This window comes from Peromyscus leucopus, chromosome 5 (genome assembly GCF_004664715.2).
Source record: "Peromyscus leucopus breed LL Stock chromosome 5, UCI_PerLeu_2.1, whole genome shotgun sequence".
Lineage (NCBI taxonomy): Eukaryota > Metazoa > Chordata > Mammalia > Rodentia > Cricetidae > Peromyscus > Peromyscus leucopus.
Window position 1 is genome coordinate 791,541 of NC_051067.1, and position 18,967 is coordinate 810,507.

General features: G+C 42.3%; 1 protein-coding gene across 13 annotated transcripts in view; it reads left to right on the forward strand.

Annotated features, from left to right (window-relative positions):
• Positions 1-18,967, forward strand: part of Cdc14b (cell division cycle 14B) — a 94,919-nt gene that overhangs the window by 68,782 nt on the left and 7,170 nt on the right. For 8 of the 13 annotated variants that reach the window (XM_037205631.1, XM_028891700.2, XM_028891701.2 and 5 more), the window contains 6 exons: positions 9-96; positions 562-792; positions 5,928-6,066; positions 6,178-6,337; positions 7,008-7,111; positions 15,416-15,532. In XM_037205631.1, coding sequence (XP_037061526.1) covers positions 9-96; positions 562-792; positions 5,928-6,066; positions 6,178-6,337; positions 7,008-7,111; positions 15,416-15,532 — 839 coding nt within the window. Of the gene's footprint in view, positions 1-8; positions 97-561; positions 793-5,927; positions 6,067-6,177; positions 6,338-7,007; positions 7,112-11,164; positions 11,312-15,415; positions 15,533-18,967 lie in introns of those variants that run through there. The other 5 variants (XM_028891705.2, XM_028891708.2, XM_037205632.1 and 2 more) reach the window with 3 other exon arrangements.

Sequence of the window (18,967 nt, forward strand, 5' to 3'; positions counted from 1 at the left end):
ATTGGCAGAAAGCAGAAAATGGAGATTTCAACTGGATAATACCAGAGCGGTTTCTTGCCTTCTGTGGACCTCATTCAAGATCCAGGCTTGAAAGTGGTATGCAAAACTGTGGAACCATTATAGCCTTGTCTTTTTCCTTTTGAACTAGAATGGCAAGCTGGGTACAGTAGTGTGAGTCTGAGTGAGGCAGGAGGATACTTCAAGTTCTGAGTTCTGGTGTGCTATACGGTTGGGTGTCTGTGATGGGCTCAGCATTGCTATGGTCACCTCCTGGGAGTGGGGCTCCTGAGTTACCTTTGGAGGGGTGACCCAGCCCAGGTTAGAAAGACACCAAAGAATTCAGAAAAGCTTGACTCTGTCTTTATGATTTAACCACTCTTGGTTATTTGAGCATGTTGTTTTGCCTGGGTGTTAACTTTTTAAACTTTTGTTTTTTACAGTTATAATCAAATTGGTATTCAGTCCCCAATCCAGACACTGTTTCCACCCACTTTCAGGTGAAACTATTTTCCATTATTTTCCTCCTGCATTTTACAAGATGTGGTACATTTCTTTATGTAGGTTACCACCAACATTCTCCTGAGACTTACATTCCATACTTTAAGAATCACAATGTAACTACCATTATTCGTCTGAATAAAAGGATGTATGATGCTAAGCGCTTTACGGATGCTGGTTTCGATCACCATGATCTTTTCTTTCCGGATGGCAGCACCCCTGCTGAGGCAATTGTCCAAGAATTCCTGGAAATTTGTGAAAATGTTGAGGGTGCCATTGCAGTGCATTGCAAAGGTAAGCGGCTAGGTTTAGTTACAGGCAGTGCACATGTGTGAGGATATGTGTAGATACGTGTTGTCTCTGTTTGTGTTACATGGAAAGACGTGACTGTAGCTAGAGTTTTCCTGCCTGGCCCACAGTCAGGACAGATCTCTGTCACCCGTCAGTCCCACAGCCGCTCAGATCCAACCAAGTAAACACAGAGACTTATATTGCTTATAAACTGTATGGCCGTGGCAGGCTTCTTGCTAACTGTTTTTATATCTTAAATTAATCCATTTCCATAAATCTATACCTTGCCACATGGCTCATGGCTTACCAGCATCTTCACATGCTTCTTGTCATGGCGGCGGCTGGCAGTGTCTCCCTGACTCAGCCTTCCACTTCCCAGAATTCTCCTCTCTCCTTGTCCTGCCTATACTTTCTGCCTGGCCACTGGCCAGTCAGTGTTTTATTTATACAGAACGATATCCACAGCACATAACCCTGTATTTTTGAAAGAATGATTTAAAGTTTTTCTATGACATTATCGTGTGTGTGTGTGTGTGTGTGTGTGTGTGTGTGTGTGTGTGTGTGTGTGTTAGAAGAAGATTTGTGAGAGTCCATTCTCTTACCATGTAGTTCCTGGGGATGGAACGCACGTCATCAGACTTGGCAACAAGTGCTTTTCCCAGTTGACCTATCTCAGTGGCCAGAAAGAATGATTTTAAAACCCTAAAATCATATGAAAAGCATAGTAAATTATTTTCATGAGGAAGCCTACAAAGGCTTATTGCCTTTGTGTGTATTTATTCAGATGTCTGTCATGTGCCTATGTGGTAAGTCCTTTGGTTGTCAATGACAGAACAAGGTCTTACTGCAGCTTGCTATATGGAGAATAAGATCTGACAAGATGTATTTCAGCAGCTGTAACAATTTCTGATACTAAATGTTCCATGAATGACTAAATGATGCATATATGAATATAGTAGAGTTTATTTAACTTAAATGTGAGCTAGTCTAGTTAATTAATGGGACAAGGGATATAATCACTAAGAAAAATTTAATAGTAAGATAAAGGAAAAAATTAATTTCTAGAGTTAGGAATGTAGCTATAATCACAACATCCAAATGTTCATTTTGCAGTGGAAGATGACAAGGCATACCAAAAAGTAAAGTGGGAGGGGATCCAGGAGAGTATAAAAAAAAATCCACAAAAATTATCCTTGAGCCAGGCAGTGGTGGCACACGCCTTCAATCCCAGCATTTGGGAGGCAGAGGCAGGCAGATCTCAGTGAGTTTGAGGTCAGCCTGGTTTACAAAGAGAGTTCCAGGATAGCCAGGACTGTTAGACAGAGAAACCCTGTCTGAGGGGAGATAGGATGGACATGGACTATCCTTGACAAGGATCAGATAGATTTAAAACAGCTACCTCAACTGTGCTCATGTTGAAAAAAAAAGTGGGGGGAAAGAAGAAAAAAAGTGTGTGAGCAAAATCCAAGTATCAGTAGAAGACAAAAACCATAAAAAGTGAACCCAAAAAGCAATTCTGGAAATAAATTAAAAAAATTATTGGCAGGGTTCCAAAGCAGACCTGCTCAAGCAGAAGGAATAAGCAGTGACTGTAAAGAGCAGAGCCATTAAAAAGTCACCAGGTCTGAAGAATAAGGAAAAAGGAGTCAGGAAGAGAAAGGAGAAAAATCTGGCAGAAGACCGGCAGACCAGATATGCCTGGTGGAGAAAGGAGGTAGACTGTTTTCCTGGAAGATTTTCCCACTTTGATGAAAGACACGATTGTAAACATTCTCCAAACTCAGCAAACTCCAAACAAAACAAACTCAGGAAACTCACATGAAGATATTTTATAATGAGAATGTCTAAATACAGAGATACTGAAAGAATCAAGAGAGGAAACTCTAATTACCAGATCTTTCATCAGAAACCGTGGAGGCCAGAGGCAGCGAATTGATAATAATTCAATTATTGAAGGAAAAACCCTACAACCAAGAGTCCATTAAGTCTTCAAAACTTTCTCAAAAACAAGGAGAAATTAAACTACCCTCAGATGGTCATGTGCTGGGGGAGTTGTTACAACTTGACCTGTGCTGTGTTAGGTGAAGTGGAAGGACCCCAGACAGTGGCTCAAAGCCTTATGAAGAAGCAAGTATTTCTGGTAGAGGTAAATATGCACACAGACAGGTTAAAGACTAGTAATAGCTTTTTAAGTATTGTTGCTATTGCAATACAAATACTATAACACACAAAAAAATAGGAAACCAGTAAGAAATCAACAAAATCCAGGATTGGTTCTTCACAAAATCTAACAGAAATCACAAACATTTTTTTTACATTGGTGAAGATAAAAGAGAAAATTATTACAAATTATTACAATGAGAAGTGACAATGGAAAGTGTGGAAATGATAAGAGGACCTGATCTTGGATCCACATGTAAAAAGTTAGGCATGGCTGTATGTACCCATAACCTCTGCATTGGGGAAGTGGGGGATGGTGTTGGGGCAGACAGAAAGATTGCCGGGCTTAGTGGCCTGTCAGCCTAGCTGAAACCAGCAATCTCTAGGTTCTTTGAGAGACTCTGTGTCAAGGGGATAAGGTAGAAAGTGATGAAGCTGGACACCTGTGTGTGTGAACACATGTGAACAACCAGTAAGAGATTGCGGTGAACAGTTGCAGAACAAAAGGTTGGATAATGGAAATGAAGTGGAAAGTTCCTGGAAACACAAAACTACCAATGCAGAGTCACCATGAAATGTAGAAGGTGGGTTTAAAGTTCAAAACACTGAGAAGGTAGAATTGAAGTTCCTGATGAAGGAAAACGCTGGACCAGATCATCACCCGTGACTAACACCAGCTCTCAGAGACGTACTCAAAACTTAATAGAACAAAGACCTCATAAGCTGTATGAGGCCAGGATTCCCTTGCTACCAAACCAACCGAAGCAAAGAAACTGTCAGTGTCGTAAGCGTGATTAACAAAGTGTTTACCAGCTGAATTCAGTAGCACAGTAAATGGGTTCCAGGAAGCTGGGTCTCCATGGCAGAGGGCTGGCTTTGCAAACGAGACGCCCTGGGTTTGGTTGCAGCACTGCATAGCCCGAGTGCCATGTGTACACCTGCAGTCCTGGCGCTGGGTTCAAGATTACCCTCATCCACATAGTGAGTTTGATGCCAGTCTGGGGTACAGGAGACCTGTCTGAGATAATACAATATAGTAAAATAGTATTCACTCTCTGAAGCACTTGCCCTGGAGTTACAGAAGTAATACAACATAGAAAAAGTCAGTGTGAATCTCCACGGTAACAGTGAAGTCCAAAAGCCACATTGTCTCTGCTGATATAGGAATGGCGTTTGGCAGAATTTGGCATCTCCCTTTTGTGATAAAACCACTGAGAACAAAGTAGGGCTAGAAGGGAACTATCTCCACATAATAAAAACCATGTATAAAAAGCCCACAGCCACTGTCACACTGTGGGTGGCAGGAGACTGAAACTGTTTGTTGCTTACTCTCGTCTGGGGTGATTTTTCCTAGCAGCTGCCTCAGTTCTTTCCCATACATTTCCAGTTCCAAAGCCACTGCCACAGTTTTATGTATTTGCTTCAGTGGCACCCCTTTTCTAAATTGTGTGCATCAGGGAGGGTCCTCTAGCAGTCGAAAGTAATAGCATGTTTATATATAGAATGGTTTATTAAAAGAAATTGTGGAGTCAGTGAATCCATCATCTGTGCTATGAGCTGCCTGCCTAGAGGCATGAAGGCAGACCTGCTTTTGGATGGAAAGCTAGTCCTTTTTTTTTTTCTGTTCAGACTTTGAATGGATTGGGAGAGGACTGCCCACATTATGGAAAGCAGTGTGCTTACTAAAAATGGCACCAGTTGAAGTGCTGATCTTAACCAAAAATTCCTTCCAAGTTGACACAACATATTAACCATCATAGGAGTTAATTATAATGGTCTCTATAAGAGGAGAAAAGGGGGCTTAGGAGATGTTTCAGCATCTAAACTGCTTGTCACGCCAACTGTGAGACTGGAGTTCAGATCTCCAGAAGACACATAAATGCTAGGTGGTCATGTAGCCCATTGATAGTTACAGGGAAGGAAGAGACAGGATTTCCAGACCAGACTAGCTAGCCAGACCAGCCATGTGGGTGAGATCTTTCAGGTTCAATTCAGAAACCCTGCCTTAGTGAATAAGGTGGAGAGCAGTTAAGAAAGACTCTTAGACTTCTGCTTAGGGCTTCTTCGTGCTCCCTCAAATACAGCCATATGTACACACCACATACAGAGACACATACAAAACAGAAGGAAGAGTTCCAGAAAAGGGAAAAGGTTGAGGCTGTAGTTAGGCAGAGTGCTTGTCTAACATGTCCTCCCCTAAAACAGAGCGTGAGCAGGTTCAGACAGACGTTGAGTAGGAAATACTGTTGGATTTGATAGCAAATGTAAGGCTTGAGCAGAAAACACTTTAAAACTTTTTATTTTTATTTTTTGGTTTTTTGAGACAGGGTTTCTCTGTGTAGTTTTGGTGCCTGTCCTGGATCTTGCTCTGTAGACCAGGTTGGCTTCGAACTCACAGAGATCCGCCTGCCTCCCGAGTGCTGGGATTAAAGGCATGCACTACTGCTGCCTGGCTAAAAATTATTTTTATTTATGTGCATGTGTGGTGTGTGTGCCTGAGTGAATATGTGTACCACATGCATGTAGGTGCCTTTGAGACAGAGGATGTCTGATCTCCTATAGAAATGGAGTTACAGGCAGTTATGAGCCACCTGATAGTGGGTGCTGGGAACTGAACCTGGGTCCTCTGTAAGAGCAATAAGTGCTCTTAACTGTTAAGTCTCCTCTCCAGCTCCAAACACCACATTTCTTAAGAATCCCTGTTCAGAACATGATTCTCAGTCTTTGGCTTCACATCGAATCCTCGGGGAATTTTAGAAGGATTGAGTCTCTGCTCCTGGGCTGCATCCCACTTAGGTCTTGAGGGTGAGCCTTCATGCTGGCCTTCTTACACCTCTTCAGACTCACTGATGTAGAGAGCCTCTGCAGAGGGAACCAAAGCCCTGGGGAGGCTTTAATTTTTTTGTTTTTTCTTCCTCTTGTTCAGAAAATTCTGGAGAATGTGCAACCAGGTTTCATTGATTGGTTTGTTTTTCTAGCTGGCCTTGGTCGAACAGGTACTCTGATAGGCTGCTACCTCATGAAGCATTATAGGATGACGGCAGCCGAGAGCATTGCCTGGCTTAGAATCTGCAGACCGGGTTCAGTGATTGGGCCCCAGCAGCAGTTTCTGGTCATGTAAGTACACCGGAAGCTTGTCTCCTGTAACCACAGGAGTGTGGGGTAAAGATAGGGGAAGAGGGACGTCCTTATGGAAAGTTGTGTTTTGATGTTGCTTAAACACTCTAGGAAACAGTCAAGCCTCTGGCTGGAAGGCGAATATTTCCGTCAAAAGTTGAGAGGGCAGGAGAATGGACCCCTCAGAGCAGCCTTCTCCAAACAACTCTCAGATGTTGATGACATTTCAATAGATGGGCTTGAGAATCAAGACAAGCAAGAGCCTGAGCCGGTAATGGAACCGTCCCGATCACGCTGTTGTTATTGCTGTAAATGCTGTTGAGATCCTTGTAGGGCATGGAGAAAATTATAGGTAAAGATAATAAAGTGGTTTTGAAGGGGCTATCACCACACAGTTGTGTTTAGATACAATCCTCTAAAAATGTTTGACTGAAAAGAAAGTTGTGTGCTTGTAGAATGTTTACTTCCTAAACACAGATGGAAATTAGCAGTAGGGAGTAAGCTCTTCGCACGGGTCTTTCTACTCCTCTGCCTCACTGCCCCATCCTCATCTCAGCCACTTTAGTAGTTCAAATGGAGAACTTCCAAAGAACCACAGTTTTAGCAGGCAGCAATACTAGGTTAAGGGGTAATGAATGGATGTTCAAACTTTTATAAGTTCTAAAACCAAAAGCCCATCAGGGATCTTTACTCCTTTATAAAAAAAAGAGATCTTTGGGTCTGGTGACTGAAAATCTGCTTTGATTGTCTTGAAATATAGCTGGTAGTTTGATTTTTGAAAACTGTTGTAGCATTCAGAAGAAACTTTTAAGTGTGTGTGTGTGTGTGTATGCACACATTGCATGCATGCCTGTATGTGTCTAGATAAACAGCCACTTCACTTCAGTTGCAACCGAAGTTAATAGCTTTCTTTCTGTTTTTTATTGTTTTAACTGGTACAGTATAGTGATGATGATGATGATGAGATCAATGGAGTGACACAAGGAGATAGACTTCGGGCCTTGAAAAGTCGGAGACAGTCAAAAGCCAACGCTATCCCCCTCACGTGAGTGATTTCCTTCACTGTGGTCACACTTGTCTATTTTGTGTGGGTCCCTTAGGGACATTTTTCCTTCATACTTTTCTCCCTAGCTGCACACCTATTACTTTGCAATGATCACTTGTGTGGTTTAAAATCTAGAGGTGCTCAGCTGTTCATTTCTCTCTGTTCTCCTGTAACCTCGGGAGACATGATAGGTAAGAAAGCAGTATTAGGAAAGCTTTTGTCCATAGTCAGTCAGCTTGACACCCTCAAGAGAGTAACCGCAGATGTCAAGACCAAGATAACAGTTGGCCATAGTTATCAAGCTGGTTACATGTCAGTCATCAGTCTGCACACAGTAGAATTGAGTCAATTGTCGAATGATGTCTTAAAGTCATTATATCATCTCAATATGCTATATATAATGATAACCTTATACCCAAATTATTTATATATATATATATATATGTCTGGAGAACTGAGTTTTAGTTGTAGACAAGGAGCACAATAAGAAGTTTCATAGTAGGTGTTTTTATCCCCACATGAACTTCTTAAGCATTTATCTTAATTTGATCCAACTACGGGGACGTCCACAACTGGTGTTCAAATCCTGGACTCAAACTGTGTGCCTTCCTGGCAGCCCTCCTAGCTGAGCTTTGCATCATGTGGGAGTGTCATGTGGGAGCTTACCTTATAATGCAGCTTCTTGTTGGACTGCGGGGTGGGGAGGGGGGAGATCGAAATTCTTACTTCTAGCAAGCCTCTTTGCCTGCCATTTGCTCCTGGCAGAGTGAGAAGTGGGGCACAGCGCCCTTTGAATTGCAAGTTCTAGGAAGGTGATGCTTTTGTGGGTTACACACACTTTTTGTGTTAAGACTGTCCATTGCCAGTTTATATCTTAGTAGGTTGTTTTACCCTACTTTCAGAAGCCAGGTTAGAAGTTAGGAGATACAAATTCTGTTTGGTCAAAAGTTCTTGTTAATCAGCTAGAGAGACGAAAGTGCTTGCTGCTCTTAACGAGGCCCCAAGTTTGGCTCCCAGCACCCAAGCAACACATAGTCACCTATAACTCCAACTCCAGGGTGTCTCTGCTCTCTGCAGGTGCCCATGCACACACACAAATAAAAAGATATATAATGTTCTTGTTAAATAGAACTTTCAGGAAATTTCACCTTCTCCCCTCTATTTAGAAATATATTTTCTGGAACTCATTATTTAGTGATAATTTTTTCTTAGGGAAGCTGAGATTATGCAATTGATAGCCTTGGGTATATGGTAATAGAAAAGCAAATGAAGACTAAAATTTAAAGACCCTTGGAACTGGCAGATGATTTCAGATGTTCCTCACTCAGCAGAGTATGTGAGGCTGTCTGAGCTAAAAGTCTGATGCTCTCAGTAATGGCTGAATGAAAGCAGCTGGAGGGTTTGGGTAGAGCTCAGTGGGAGAGTGCTTGCAGGGGCCTGGGATTTAATTCTCTTCACTGCTGGAAAGAAAGGGAAGGAAGGAAGCAAGGAGAGTGAGGGAGCTGGAAAAGACTAGGTGAAAGGACTCATTTGTTTAGTTAGTATACTTCCCCGACCAGTGTGAAAAAAGGAACAAACAACGGTGAGTGCTGAAGCACTCTCCAGTGAACTGGATCTTACTGAACACCCTCAAATTGCCCTCTTCTCCATATGGATAGCAAACTTCTAGGCTCAAATTTTCCTAATCTGCCATTTAGTGGTTAGAAAACTGGAGTCTTTGGGGGGAGCATGGTAATCCACTTCCTTCTGTCCCCACCGGACTCATGCATTGCTGTTGATAAATTATTTGCCTCCATATTGGTACTTGGACATAGGAAAATACTCAAAGAACCAGATGAATCCTAGGAGGAGGTTACAGTTAGATATTAAATGTCTCTCCTAGTGATTGGTTTTTTTTTTAGGAAATTCCAATATTGTAGAGAAGTTTGTTTTATTAGAAGTTGTACAGTAGCCCTTTCATTGGAGAGCCTGCCCGATGCTGACTTCCGTGAGGTTGGTAACTCATTAGCACCATGGCATCCACCTTTAGGACTGGATGGCAAGTGTGTTTTCCATGTTAAAATTGACTTGCTGGCTTGTTAGTAACTAATTCTGTTTGTATTAGTTTTCCTGTTGCTGTGGTTAAAGTACTGGAGGGGGTGGGTGTTATTTAGGCTTACAGTATAATTCATCATTGTGGAAAAGTCAGGCAGCAGGAGACTACCTGGTCACACCTCATCTGATGCGTGTATGTGCTCAGCCCACTTTCTCTTTTTTGGGATGGTGCCACTCAAGGTGGGTTTCCCATCTCAGTTAGTCTAACTCACAGACATGGCTTGTATCTTGAATAATCTATATTCTGTCAAGTTGACAGTATTGACACCAGATTGCCCATCACTCTGTGTGCCATGAACTATGTGTGTTAGATCAATAGGAAAGAATGCATGGAGGGTAGGGTTGTAGTTGTGTCCTACATGGTCATTAGATAGAAACATACAGTTACTTTAGAAAAAAATCACTTAAATCTAACAGTGCAAAAAAGACAAGTGAGCATTTCAACAAAGAAAAACAACTCTTAGGCTTTGAGTTTACCAGAGGAACAAATGAAAATCAATAGTGCAGACATCCCATTTGCATGCCACTACCAACTAAGAAGACATTGTAGTCAGTGACTATAAATGAAAATAAGGTGGAAAACAATTGAGGAAGACCCTGGCATTGACCTCTTTCTGCCACGCACATCCATACATTTATGTGTTCACATGTGAATACATACAACACACAAAAAACACCAAGCCAAAACTGGGTATGTGGTACATACTTGTAATCCCAGCACTTAAGCACTTGGAAGGTAGTGGCAGCAAGATCAGAAGTTCAAGGCCATCCTCAACTACATAGTAAAGTCAAGGTCAGCCTGGGCAACAAGAAACCTTGTCTTAAGAAAGAAGGGAACAGGCCGGGCGTGGTGGCGCACGCCTTTAATCCCAGCACTCGGGAGGCAGAGCCAGGCGGATCTTTGTGAGTTCGAGGCCAGCCTGGGCTACCAAGTGAGCTCCAGGAAAGGCGCAAAGCTACACAGAGAAACCCTGTCTCGAAAAACCAAAAAAAAAAAAAAAAAAAAAAGAAAGAAAGAAGGGAACAGGAGGTGACAGGAAAATAAATATCAAAGTTTGAGTGTGTATTAGTTACTTTTCCATTGCTATGATACTACACCATAACCAAGGCAACCTAAAGAAGGAAATGTTTACTTGGGCTTACTGTTCTAGGGGGTTGTCCATCAACATCACAGGAATGCGACAGTGTGCGTAGTGGCAGCCCTGGCAGCTGGAACCGGAAATGGAAACTCAAATTTGAGCTGTAGGCAGGAAGCAGAGAGCCACCTGGGAATGGCAAGAGGCTTTGAAACCTCAAAGCCCACCCCCAGTCACATACTTCCCCCATCAAGGCCACACCTCCTACACCTATCCAAACCATTCACCAACTGGGAACTAAGTGTTTAAATGCCCAAGGCTGTGAGGTCCAACTTTCAAATCACCTCAGGTTGTGTAAAGAAAACAAGGAAACATACATAGTGTGACTACAGTAATGAAGCTGATGGTGTCTGCTCAGGTGTGCTTCTGCAGTCCATACTGTCGAGTGTGCAGTTCACCTGAACTCCTAACTGACGAGCTCAGTTCCTTGTTCTCAGTCATACCTGCTGATCGTACCAGACAGTCTGGGCTGTTTCTGCCTCCTCCTCTCCCTGTACTCAGGTGTAGTGTTTTATATGAGCATACTGTATATTTGACTGTGGCCAGCTTAATTATTGGAAATCAGTATGGTGGGGTGGTTATCCAATAGAGATGGAGTCTTACCATTTGTTCCTGTGTGTTAAACTAAAGTCAGCATTTTTGTCTCAACAGAAATCGGACCACCACCACCACCACCCTTGTTTCCCACCCCTTTGCCATCACAGTTGCTGCTCTGGGTCTTTTAGGGTATCTTAAGCCACAGGTGGCTCTGTGTATTTTATTACATGATTTATTTTGGCTTCCCAATTTGAACATCTGTTCTTTCCCCTTCCGCCCTTTCCAGATGCCCCCTAGCTGTGCTGACCTCTGCACTGTGTAGTGTTGCCATCTGGTGGATTGTGTGTGACTACATTCTTCCCACCCTGCTGTTCTGTCTTGATGGCTTCAGAACACAGTAGCCATCCGGACCCTTTGACAGATAGTTTGCTGTGTAAGTTTCCTGTTCCATATCTCTCCTACCCTCCCCTGTCGTCCAGTGTGGTTCTCAAGGTGCATGTGTTTCTCCTTCTGGCTTTCCTGGCTATTTTGGTTTGCTTCTTTTCCAGGGTTCTCTTTCTGAATCTTTTCAATGAATGGGATGGTAGCAGTGGGTGAGAGCCTCAATGATGATCCTTTTAAGCCAAGGATGTTAAAAATAACATCTATTTTTGAAAGTTGTACTAGTTATTTATAAATATGGACATTAGAATAGTTTTCTTTCCTGTCAGAAATGTTTAGTTAGTTGGGCTAATTAGTTTGGTCTCCTTTCTACCAGGGGCTGTGTACACCTCTCATGTTCTGTGCCTTGAATATGTCCCCAGTCAAATGGGTTTTCTCACCATTTCTTCTTTAAGCAAAGATTGGGTTTTGTAGCATTGAGGGCTACAGCCTGTTTTCTGCCCATGGAGCAGCTCTCAGGTCACCTGCTTTGGTGTGCAGAGCCGTCCACTCCACGTCACACCTTCCTCTGTGTTAAGTGAGAATAGGAGGCAGGGGCTGCTGTCGACTTCATGCTCATGCTTCTTCCTGCTGTGCAGTCTCTGCACTCTGCTCTCTTCTTTTCCCAAAAGTAGCTAGACTGTCTTTATTAGATTATATACACAATTGCTGTATTCTCTTGAGATCTGTCCTCTTCTGTTCAGAATGTCGCAGGAAACGCCCATGTGGAACCCCACAGTTAAGGCCCACAGAGGGAGACTGTGTCCCACAACAACAACAACACCCCATATCTGTGTGTTTTCCGTAACCTTTCTTCTGTTCATTCCAAAAGTGATTTTTCTTGTCCCAGCTTGGACTTAGAAATTACCAAAGCATGCAGAATTCCCTTCTAGAATTTCTTCCAAAGTAGAAGCATATTGCAACCAACCCTGGTCCTTTGTGGTTCTGTTGAGTGTTTTCATATGACTGAGAAGGATAAAAAATGAATCCGATCCCACTCTTTAATATTAAAGAAAACCCACTGAACACATTTTTATTTATGGCAATTCCTTGACTATCCTAGGTGAGTTTATAGTTTCATATTCACACTCAGGTTTCTATATTTTTTTCTACCTATTGACTGAAGGACAGTGATACCTTTTATAGTTTATTCTTCTCAGACTGTTCCAAGTGGCCAAGATGTTCTGAATGGGTGGGGTTGCTGCTAATAATATTTTTCGTCAGGCTCAAATGTCTTCAGCTTAAATGTTGCTTCTGCTGGGGATTTCCCCCTCCATGTCCTCTGCAAGATAGTTAGGTCGCCTGTGGCTGGTGTCACCACCACATTTCAGGACCCAAGCAGGGCATTCCATTTAGCCTGCCTACTGATTTGAACTTACAAACGCAAAAAAACTTTCTGTAGCTGAGGTAAGTAACAAGTGTGATCTTTGTAGCCACTAGTTCCTGGTCACTTTCTTCCAAAGAGGCTTAATTTGTGAGTGACAGACAGTTTTCACTGCTCCACTGTGATGAGTCATTGCTGTGAGCTGCTGGTAAGAGAGCCATGCACAGCAACCACTCAGAATCCAATAGCTGGTGGCCTGGAGCATAAGACCAGAAAGCATTTAATGTTCTGTGCCTGGTGCATGCGTGGGGGATGGTGCCACTAGAGAAAGGTGAAGGATGTTGTGGGGCATCATACAAAAAGCTCTGTGGCAGTGGTCCCTTAGGAAGACGTCCAGGCATTTGGAGGTCAATGTCTCACATTGTCACTGTCCAATATCTGGAGCTGCTGAGGCTCCAGAGACACCACAGAGAGGGCAGTGGTCTATGGTTTGGGCACATACTAAGGAAGACCAATGCAAATTTCATCAGGGCAGATAGAGAGGAGAAAAGTGTATATTCTGCATATTACTTGAGAAAACCATGTGAGAAGGGCAGGTGGCGGTGAAACCCCACTTGAGTTTGGCTTCCTTGTCCTCTCTGAGTTACTTTTGCCTCTTGTTGGTAATATGTAAGTGTAGTCCTGGAGCTTTCCCACTGCATTGGTGTACTAATACTCACTCATGTCAGATAACCTTGAGGCTTCCCTGGTGTGGTTAATGTATACTAAATTTCCTTTTGTGTTTCAAAGCTCCACAGAAATTAGTAACCACTAATATGATTATTTCCACTATTTTATAGAAAAATTAATGCTCTAAAAATATTTTTTCAGCCAGCCTAAGAAATACTTCTTGGTTGAGTTGTAGTTCTTTGTTTTGTATAGCACTTAAACTTTCAGTAATTTAAGAAATCAGAAGCAGATTTCCTGAGCAGGCAGTGCCCTGATTTTTTTTTTTTTTTTTTTTGTGTGTGTGTGTGTGTGTGTGTGTGTGTGTGTGTTTTGTGTGTGTGTGTGTGTGTGTTAATGACCTTATAGTATGATAGCTATCCATGCTTTTGACTTCAAATGATCTGAAATGGAGGAATGACGTTTCAGAAAAACCCTTTGTCAAGAAGCAGCAGAGGACAGTCAACTGTACACACTACACAGAGACCTGGGAATCAGCAGATGGGTTTGGTAGACTTTATGCAAAATTCTAGATTCATATCCTTAAGAAGGATAAATAAATATTTCCTCATTGATTTGTGTTAGCAGAAAGAAATTTTAGTAGTTGAATGGGAGAAGTAGCGTTAATGTTCCATCCAGCTCATTACAGAGTAATTGTGATTGACAACTAAAAGAATTTTTTAAGGAGAGGGGCCCTTGAAGGTTCACAACATTAGGGATGGTAATGAGGCCCTGGATGAACCAACTACTCCATCTTATTGTTATGTATTATATATACATATTGAAGTGATTCCTTATGCCCAATACATGTGCATGATTATTACATGCATACTAAATTGTTATGTCATTTCTTAAAAAGAACTTTTCACTAAATCCTATTTTGGGGAGCTGGGTTTATGTCTTGGACAGTTGGTTCCTTCTTGAGTCACAATTGTGTGTACATCTGCTATCTCTACTTAGAGAATTTCAGATCAGTTTCATGACATGGCAGATTCAGTCAGGGCTGTATTGCCTGTGAAGCTGCAGAACTTTCAGAACAGTGGTGGGCTAACAGCTCCCCATTCTCACACAACTGGTAAGCCAAGCAGTGAGGTGATTGGCTGCCCTTGCTGTGAGTAACCCACCATCATCAGAACTTTGGAACCTTTGCTACATTAGAAGGACCAGTAGTGTCAATCACCCTGGTCATGACAGGCCTGTAAAGCAGACTCTTCCTTAGTTGAAATTACTTATTTTTACTCTCATGGAGCTGGGCTCTTACAGATTGTTATTGGCTCTCCCGATTGTAGTTTGACTCCAAAAGAGGAAGCTGTTAAGTCAGTGTTTTCTCCTTCCTCTAGCAAACACTGAAGGAAATAAAGGAGTGCATGGGTTCTGAAGCAAAGACTGACCTGCCAACATCTTTTGATGTTTTCTGTTTTTTTCCTCTGACAGTTTAATAGGAATTACTTATAGAGAGCATGCTCTGTGTGGCCTGTTCTTTCTGATTTATGATTTTTCATTCTGAGCAGTCTTCTGTCCTGGGAGGTTTTAATTAAGACAAGTTTCACGGCATTTAAGGGATAAATTCAAGATTTGGTAAATAGTTATGAGGCAGACAAAACTGAAATTTTGCTTGAATGTATTTAAAATTTTCATTGGCGTATAAAATTATTACTTTGTTGTTTATTATATCTACTTTCTGCTCTGGCCAGTGAATATTATGTAGCTGTTTTGCTAAGTTTATATTCAGACACTAAAAAATATGGGATTTATGACTTGTCTTTGTGTTTGAAATCTGAGACTCTACTTGGACAGGTTTGACTAGTAGATTTCTTTGGTTTGTGAATTGCATAAAATGCCAGGCCATTCATTTCCCAAAAACCGAGCACCTGAGTACCTCCAAATAACCTTCAAAGAAAAAGGAGATGCTTGGTGTAAAACGTGCTTCAAGGTTGGTGTTTGTGTAAAAGTGGCAAATGTGATTGTGGAAAATTCTTCAGTTTGCAAAACAAATAATTATACCAAAGTGCAAAATTGCCTTCCTCTGTCAACTATTGAAAAGTTGTTTTAGTGAATATAATCTTGCCTTTTTCCAACTGTTTTCAGAGTAATTCTTCAGTCCCGTGTTCAGAGCTGTAAAACCCCTGAACCTAATCTTTCTGGCAGTTCAGGCATTACTAAACGAACCACCAGATCTGCTTCGGGGAAAAGCAGTCTTAAAAGGTGAGAAAAGTCCAAACTCGGGGAAGTTCCCGTTTGTTTCCAGTTTACTCTTTTGGACCCTGCTCCTGGGACTGATTCATGTCCCAGGAAGGTGGAGGCTTCTGTGTTACTCGCTGTCCAGAGGAAATTCTTTGTGTTAGAAGTGTGGTCCCTGGCATGATATGGGAAAGTTGATATGGGGAAGCTGAGGGCGTTGCCCTAGAATTTCTCCCGAGTGCTCCGGGCTTGGAGGAAGCCCCTTGGTGTCTGTTGGGTACAGCTCAGTGAGTCGTGGCACAGCCTGAGGCTCTAGACCTGACACCAGGCTCAGTTGAGAACATTTTCCACATGTAATTCTTAAGATAATTCTGAGACCCAGCCGCTGATGAGGGAAGAATAGACCACACCACTGCTGTTTCCCGGCCGTAGAGAGCAGGCGCCCCGGAGCCATCCCCTGGCAGTGGTGGTGTGCTTCTCTTCAACATGGATAGCTCTGAGGTTAATCTGGGCCATGTTCTTCTACATCATCCTTGCTGCTTTTACCAGGTGCATCTCCGTTCGTTGGAGGCTTTCACCCATATTACTTAGTCAGTGTAAGTTCATCTCAGGTGAACTCCACTGCCACTGTGTCCCAAGAGCTCTGAGTACTTGCGGTTCTAAGGAATGCTTTGAGTTTTGTTGTTTTTCCTTGTTGCTGAGTCTTTTGTAAAATTTCACTATGGAGCTAGAGTCTCCTGAGAACAGAACAAAGAACCAGCGTGGGTCCCTGAGAATTGTCAGGCAGGCACTGACTCAGAAGTTAGGGATTTTATATGTGTGGAGTGTTGGTGCCCACAGAAGCCAGGGAACATTAGACTCCCTGGAGCTAGAGTCCCTGCAGCTGTTCAGACTGAAGGTTAGGTCCTGTAGAAGGGAAAACCCCTGTTTTAAATTTTTAGGTAATTAGTTAAGCATTCATGTTCCTTTTATTCTGTGGTTCTAACTTGACAAGAAAATTAGAACACTGACAAAAGGTCAGATTTAGGTGTATTATAGCGTCCAAGTGTTATAACAGAAAAATAGGAGATGGGTTGAGTTGTGCCAGATGAATCAGGAGCCATTTATTTACTGATGGATTGATTGATAGTGCTGGTGCTAGAACTCAGGGTTTCATGTGGACTAGGCAAGTCCACATTTACTGAGATAAATCCCCAACCTGGGTCATGTCTTAAAAGAAAATTTAATGACTTAGATAAATGCTCCTGAAAAAAAGAAAGGAGAGTAAATAAGTAAAAGTCCCATGTAAAACTTGGAGGTATAGCTCCAATTTGTAAATACACATTATGCCATATATAGAGAAATGTATTGTCATAATTATTTACAGTATGCAAATTTTTAAGTATGCATACAAATGAAACAAGCAAACTCCTGTGCTTCTTGATTCTGCTTGGTAGGACAGTTAAGATTTTAGATTCCAACTTTCCCATTAAGTTGAGGAAATAGGCATATCTTTTATGTGAAGTCAGACTGTCAAAAGTGCCCTGGGAGTGCTGGCCTTTAATCCCAGGAGGCAGGGAGCCCAATCTACATAGCACGGTCCAGCCAGCCATGGTTACACAGTGAGACCTTATCTCAAAACAAAACAATAACTGGTCAGAAGGCATGGTGTTGATGTTGGTATCGTCCACACCTTCTTTAGGTCTAAGTGACCAAGCTTCCATTAACAGTCCAACAAGACTTGCTCATTTGATTCTGAGAAGTAGAATTCTAGCCAAGCTTTGACTCACATCATACCATATTCCACTGAGGAGGGTTGACTGTGCATTAGTCTTTCTGTCTAGGTTTCTTGACTTCACATACCCTTCCTGTGACCTCCACTTTTCCTCTCTGGAGAGTGGTTTCTGTTTTGTTTTTGTTTTTGTTTTTGTTTGTTTGTTTGTTTTTTTTAGTGAGCTGCTCCCAAGGGCCTGGACTGGATGCTTTGAGTATTCTAAGCTGAGCTAAATGAACTGTCCCAAAGTGCCTTTCAGGAATTTGGGGTGGTATTGGAAACCAAAGAAATTGGGACTGGGGTTGCTGTGGCCTATATTCATATTACCTTAACTATTATCACCTCCAGCTTACAAAAGAAAGGCACACAACTGTGTATGGCATTCCACAAATTCTAGGAAATGAGGAGAATCAGAGACTTCCAGGCCACAGCCTCTTGTGTTTGCTGAATAAAGTTCAGCTTTTGGTTGGAGGATATTAAAGAAATTAACATTGGTATATAATGTAACCCAGGAAAAACAGGCTCATAGTCCCCACCCCCACCCCCTAAAAATGAACCACATTCAAAATAAAAATTACGCTCTCTTTCAGTGTCCATCAGTCTTCCCTTGGGGTGTAGGCTCACCAGGTCTCCTGGCTCTTTTGTGGGAGAGGCCCTGTCTGTTACAGGTCCACGTACTCATGCATCTCTGCGGTGGCCCATGGAAACGTCATTCCCACATGCCCATTTGTTTTCTGAGGCTTCCAGGATGGAGATTCTCCCAAACATCACTTTGTACTGAGTTGACTCATGAGTTTTGACATTTTACCAAGAGACACTTCAACTTCAGAGACTTTTTCCCAACGCATTCTCTTAAAAGACCAGGCTGAGAAAGGTGGACATGTTAGGATGGAGGTGTTTGCTTTGGGAAGAGAACGGCCACTGTGCTTCTCATGTCAGCGCCCATCTTATGTCGTGTGTCCATTTGGACAGAAGCCACGTCCAGACATCGTGGCGCACACAGCCTATGTGGGATGGAGAGGTTCGGCTCCCACTGATGATGCCTTGTGTGGCTCCTTTTCATTTGTCAGATTCAGAAGGAAGTTTGTGGGTTTCCACACTTTCCACTTCCTACCAGGACCATAAATCCATTAAAACAGCTCATAATTGACTAAATTAGTTAGCTTTTTTTCAGTGTTTCCACACTAACTCTGAAGCATTCTCAGAATGAGTCTTGAACACTATCATACCTCCAAGTGGAAGACTTGCAGATTCCTCAGTTGGACAGTACACTTCATCGCTGCCTGTTTCTAGAAGCTTCTAAAGTTTCTTTTTGAACCTTTTTTTTTTTTTTTTTAAGTTATTTCATCTCATTTTCTTAAGATCTGTCATGTCCAAGTGACCTTTATGTTTAAAGTGTGTCTTTGGGAACCATCACTCTTCCCCTGCCTCCAAACCACCCTAATGCTTGTAGTTATCCTGTTACATGGTGTGATGCCCAGGGTCCTTCATCACTCATCCAGACCATAAACACGTGTGCCTTTGTAAGTCCTCACTGTGAAAGTCATGGCCGTCTTTCCTGCCTTTGCACCACAGCTCTCGGGATCTCAGCCGCTGGTTCCTGTCCCATTGCTTCCAGGGTTTCTTATTTCATCTGCTGTTATCTCTAGGAGTCCCAGGATGTTATCTCTCTAAGTGCTGGTCCCCTCTGGACTTTGAAATAATGT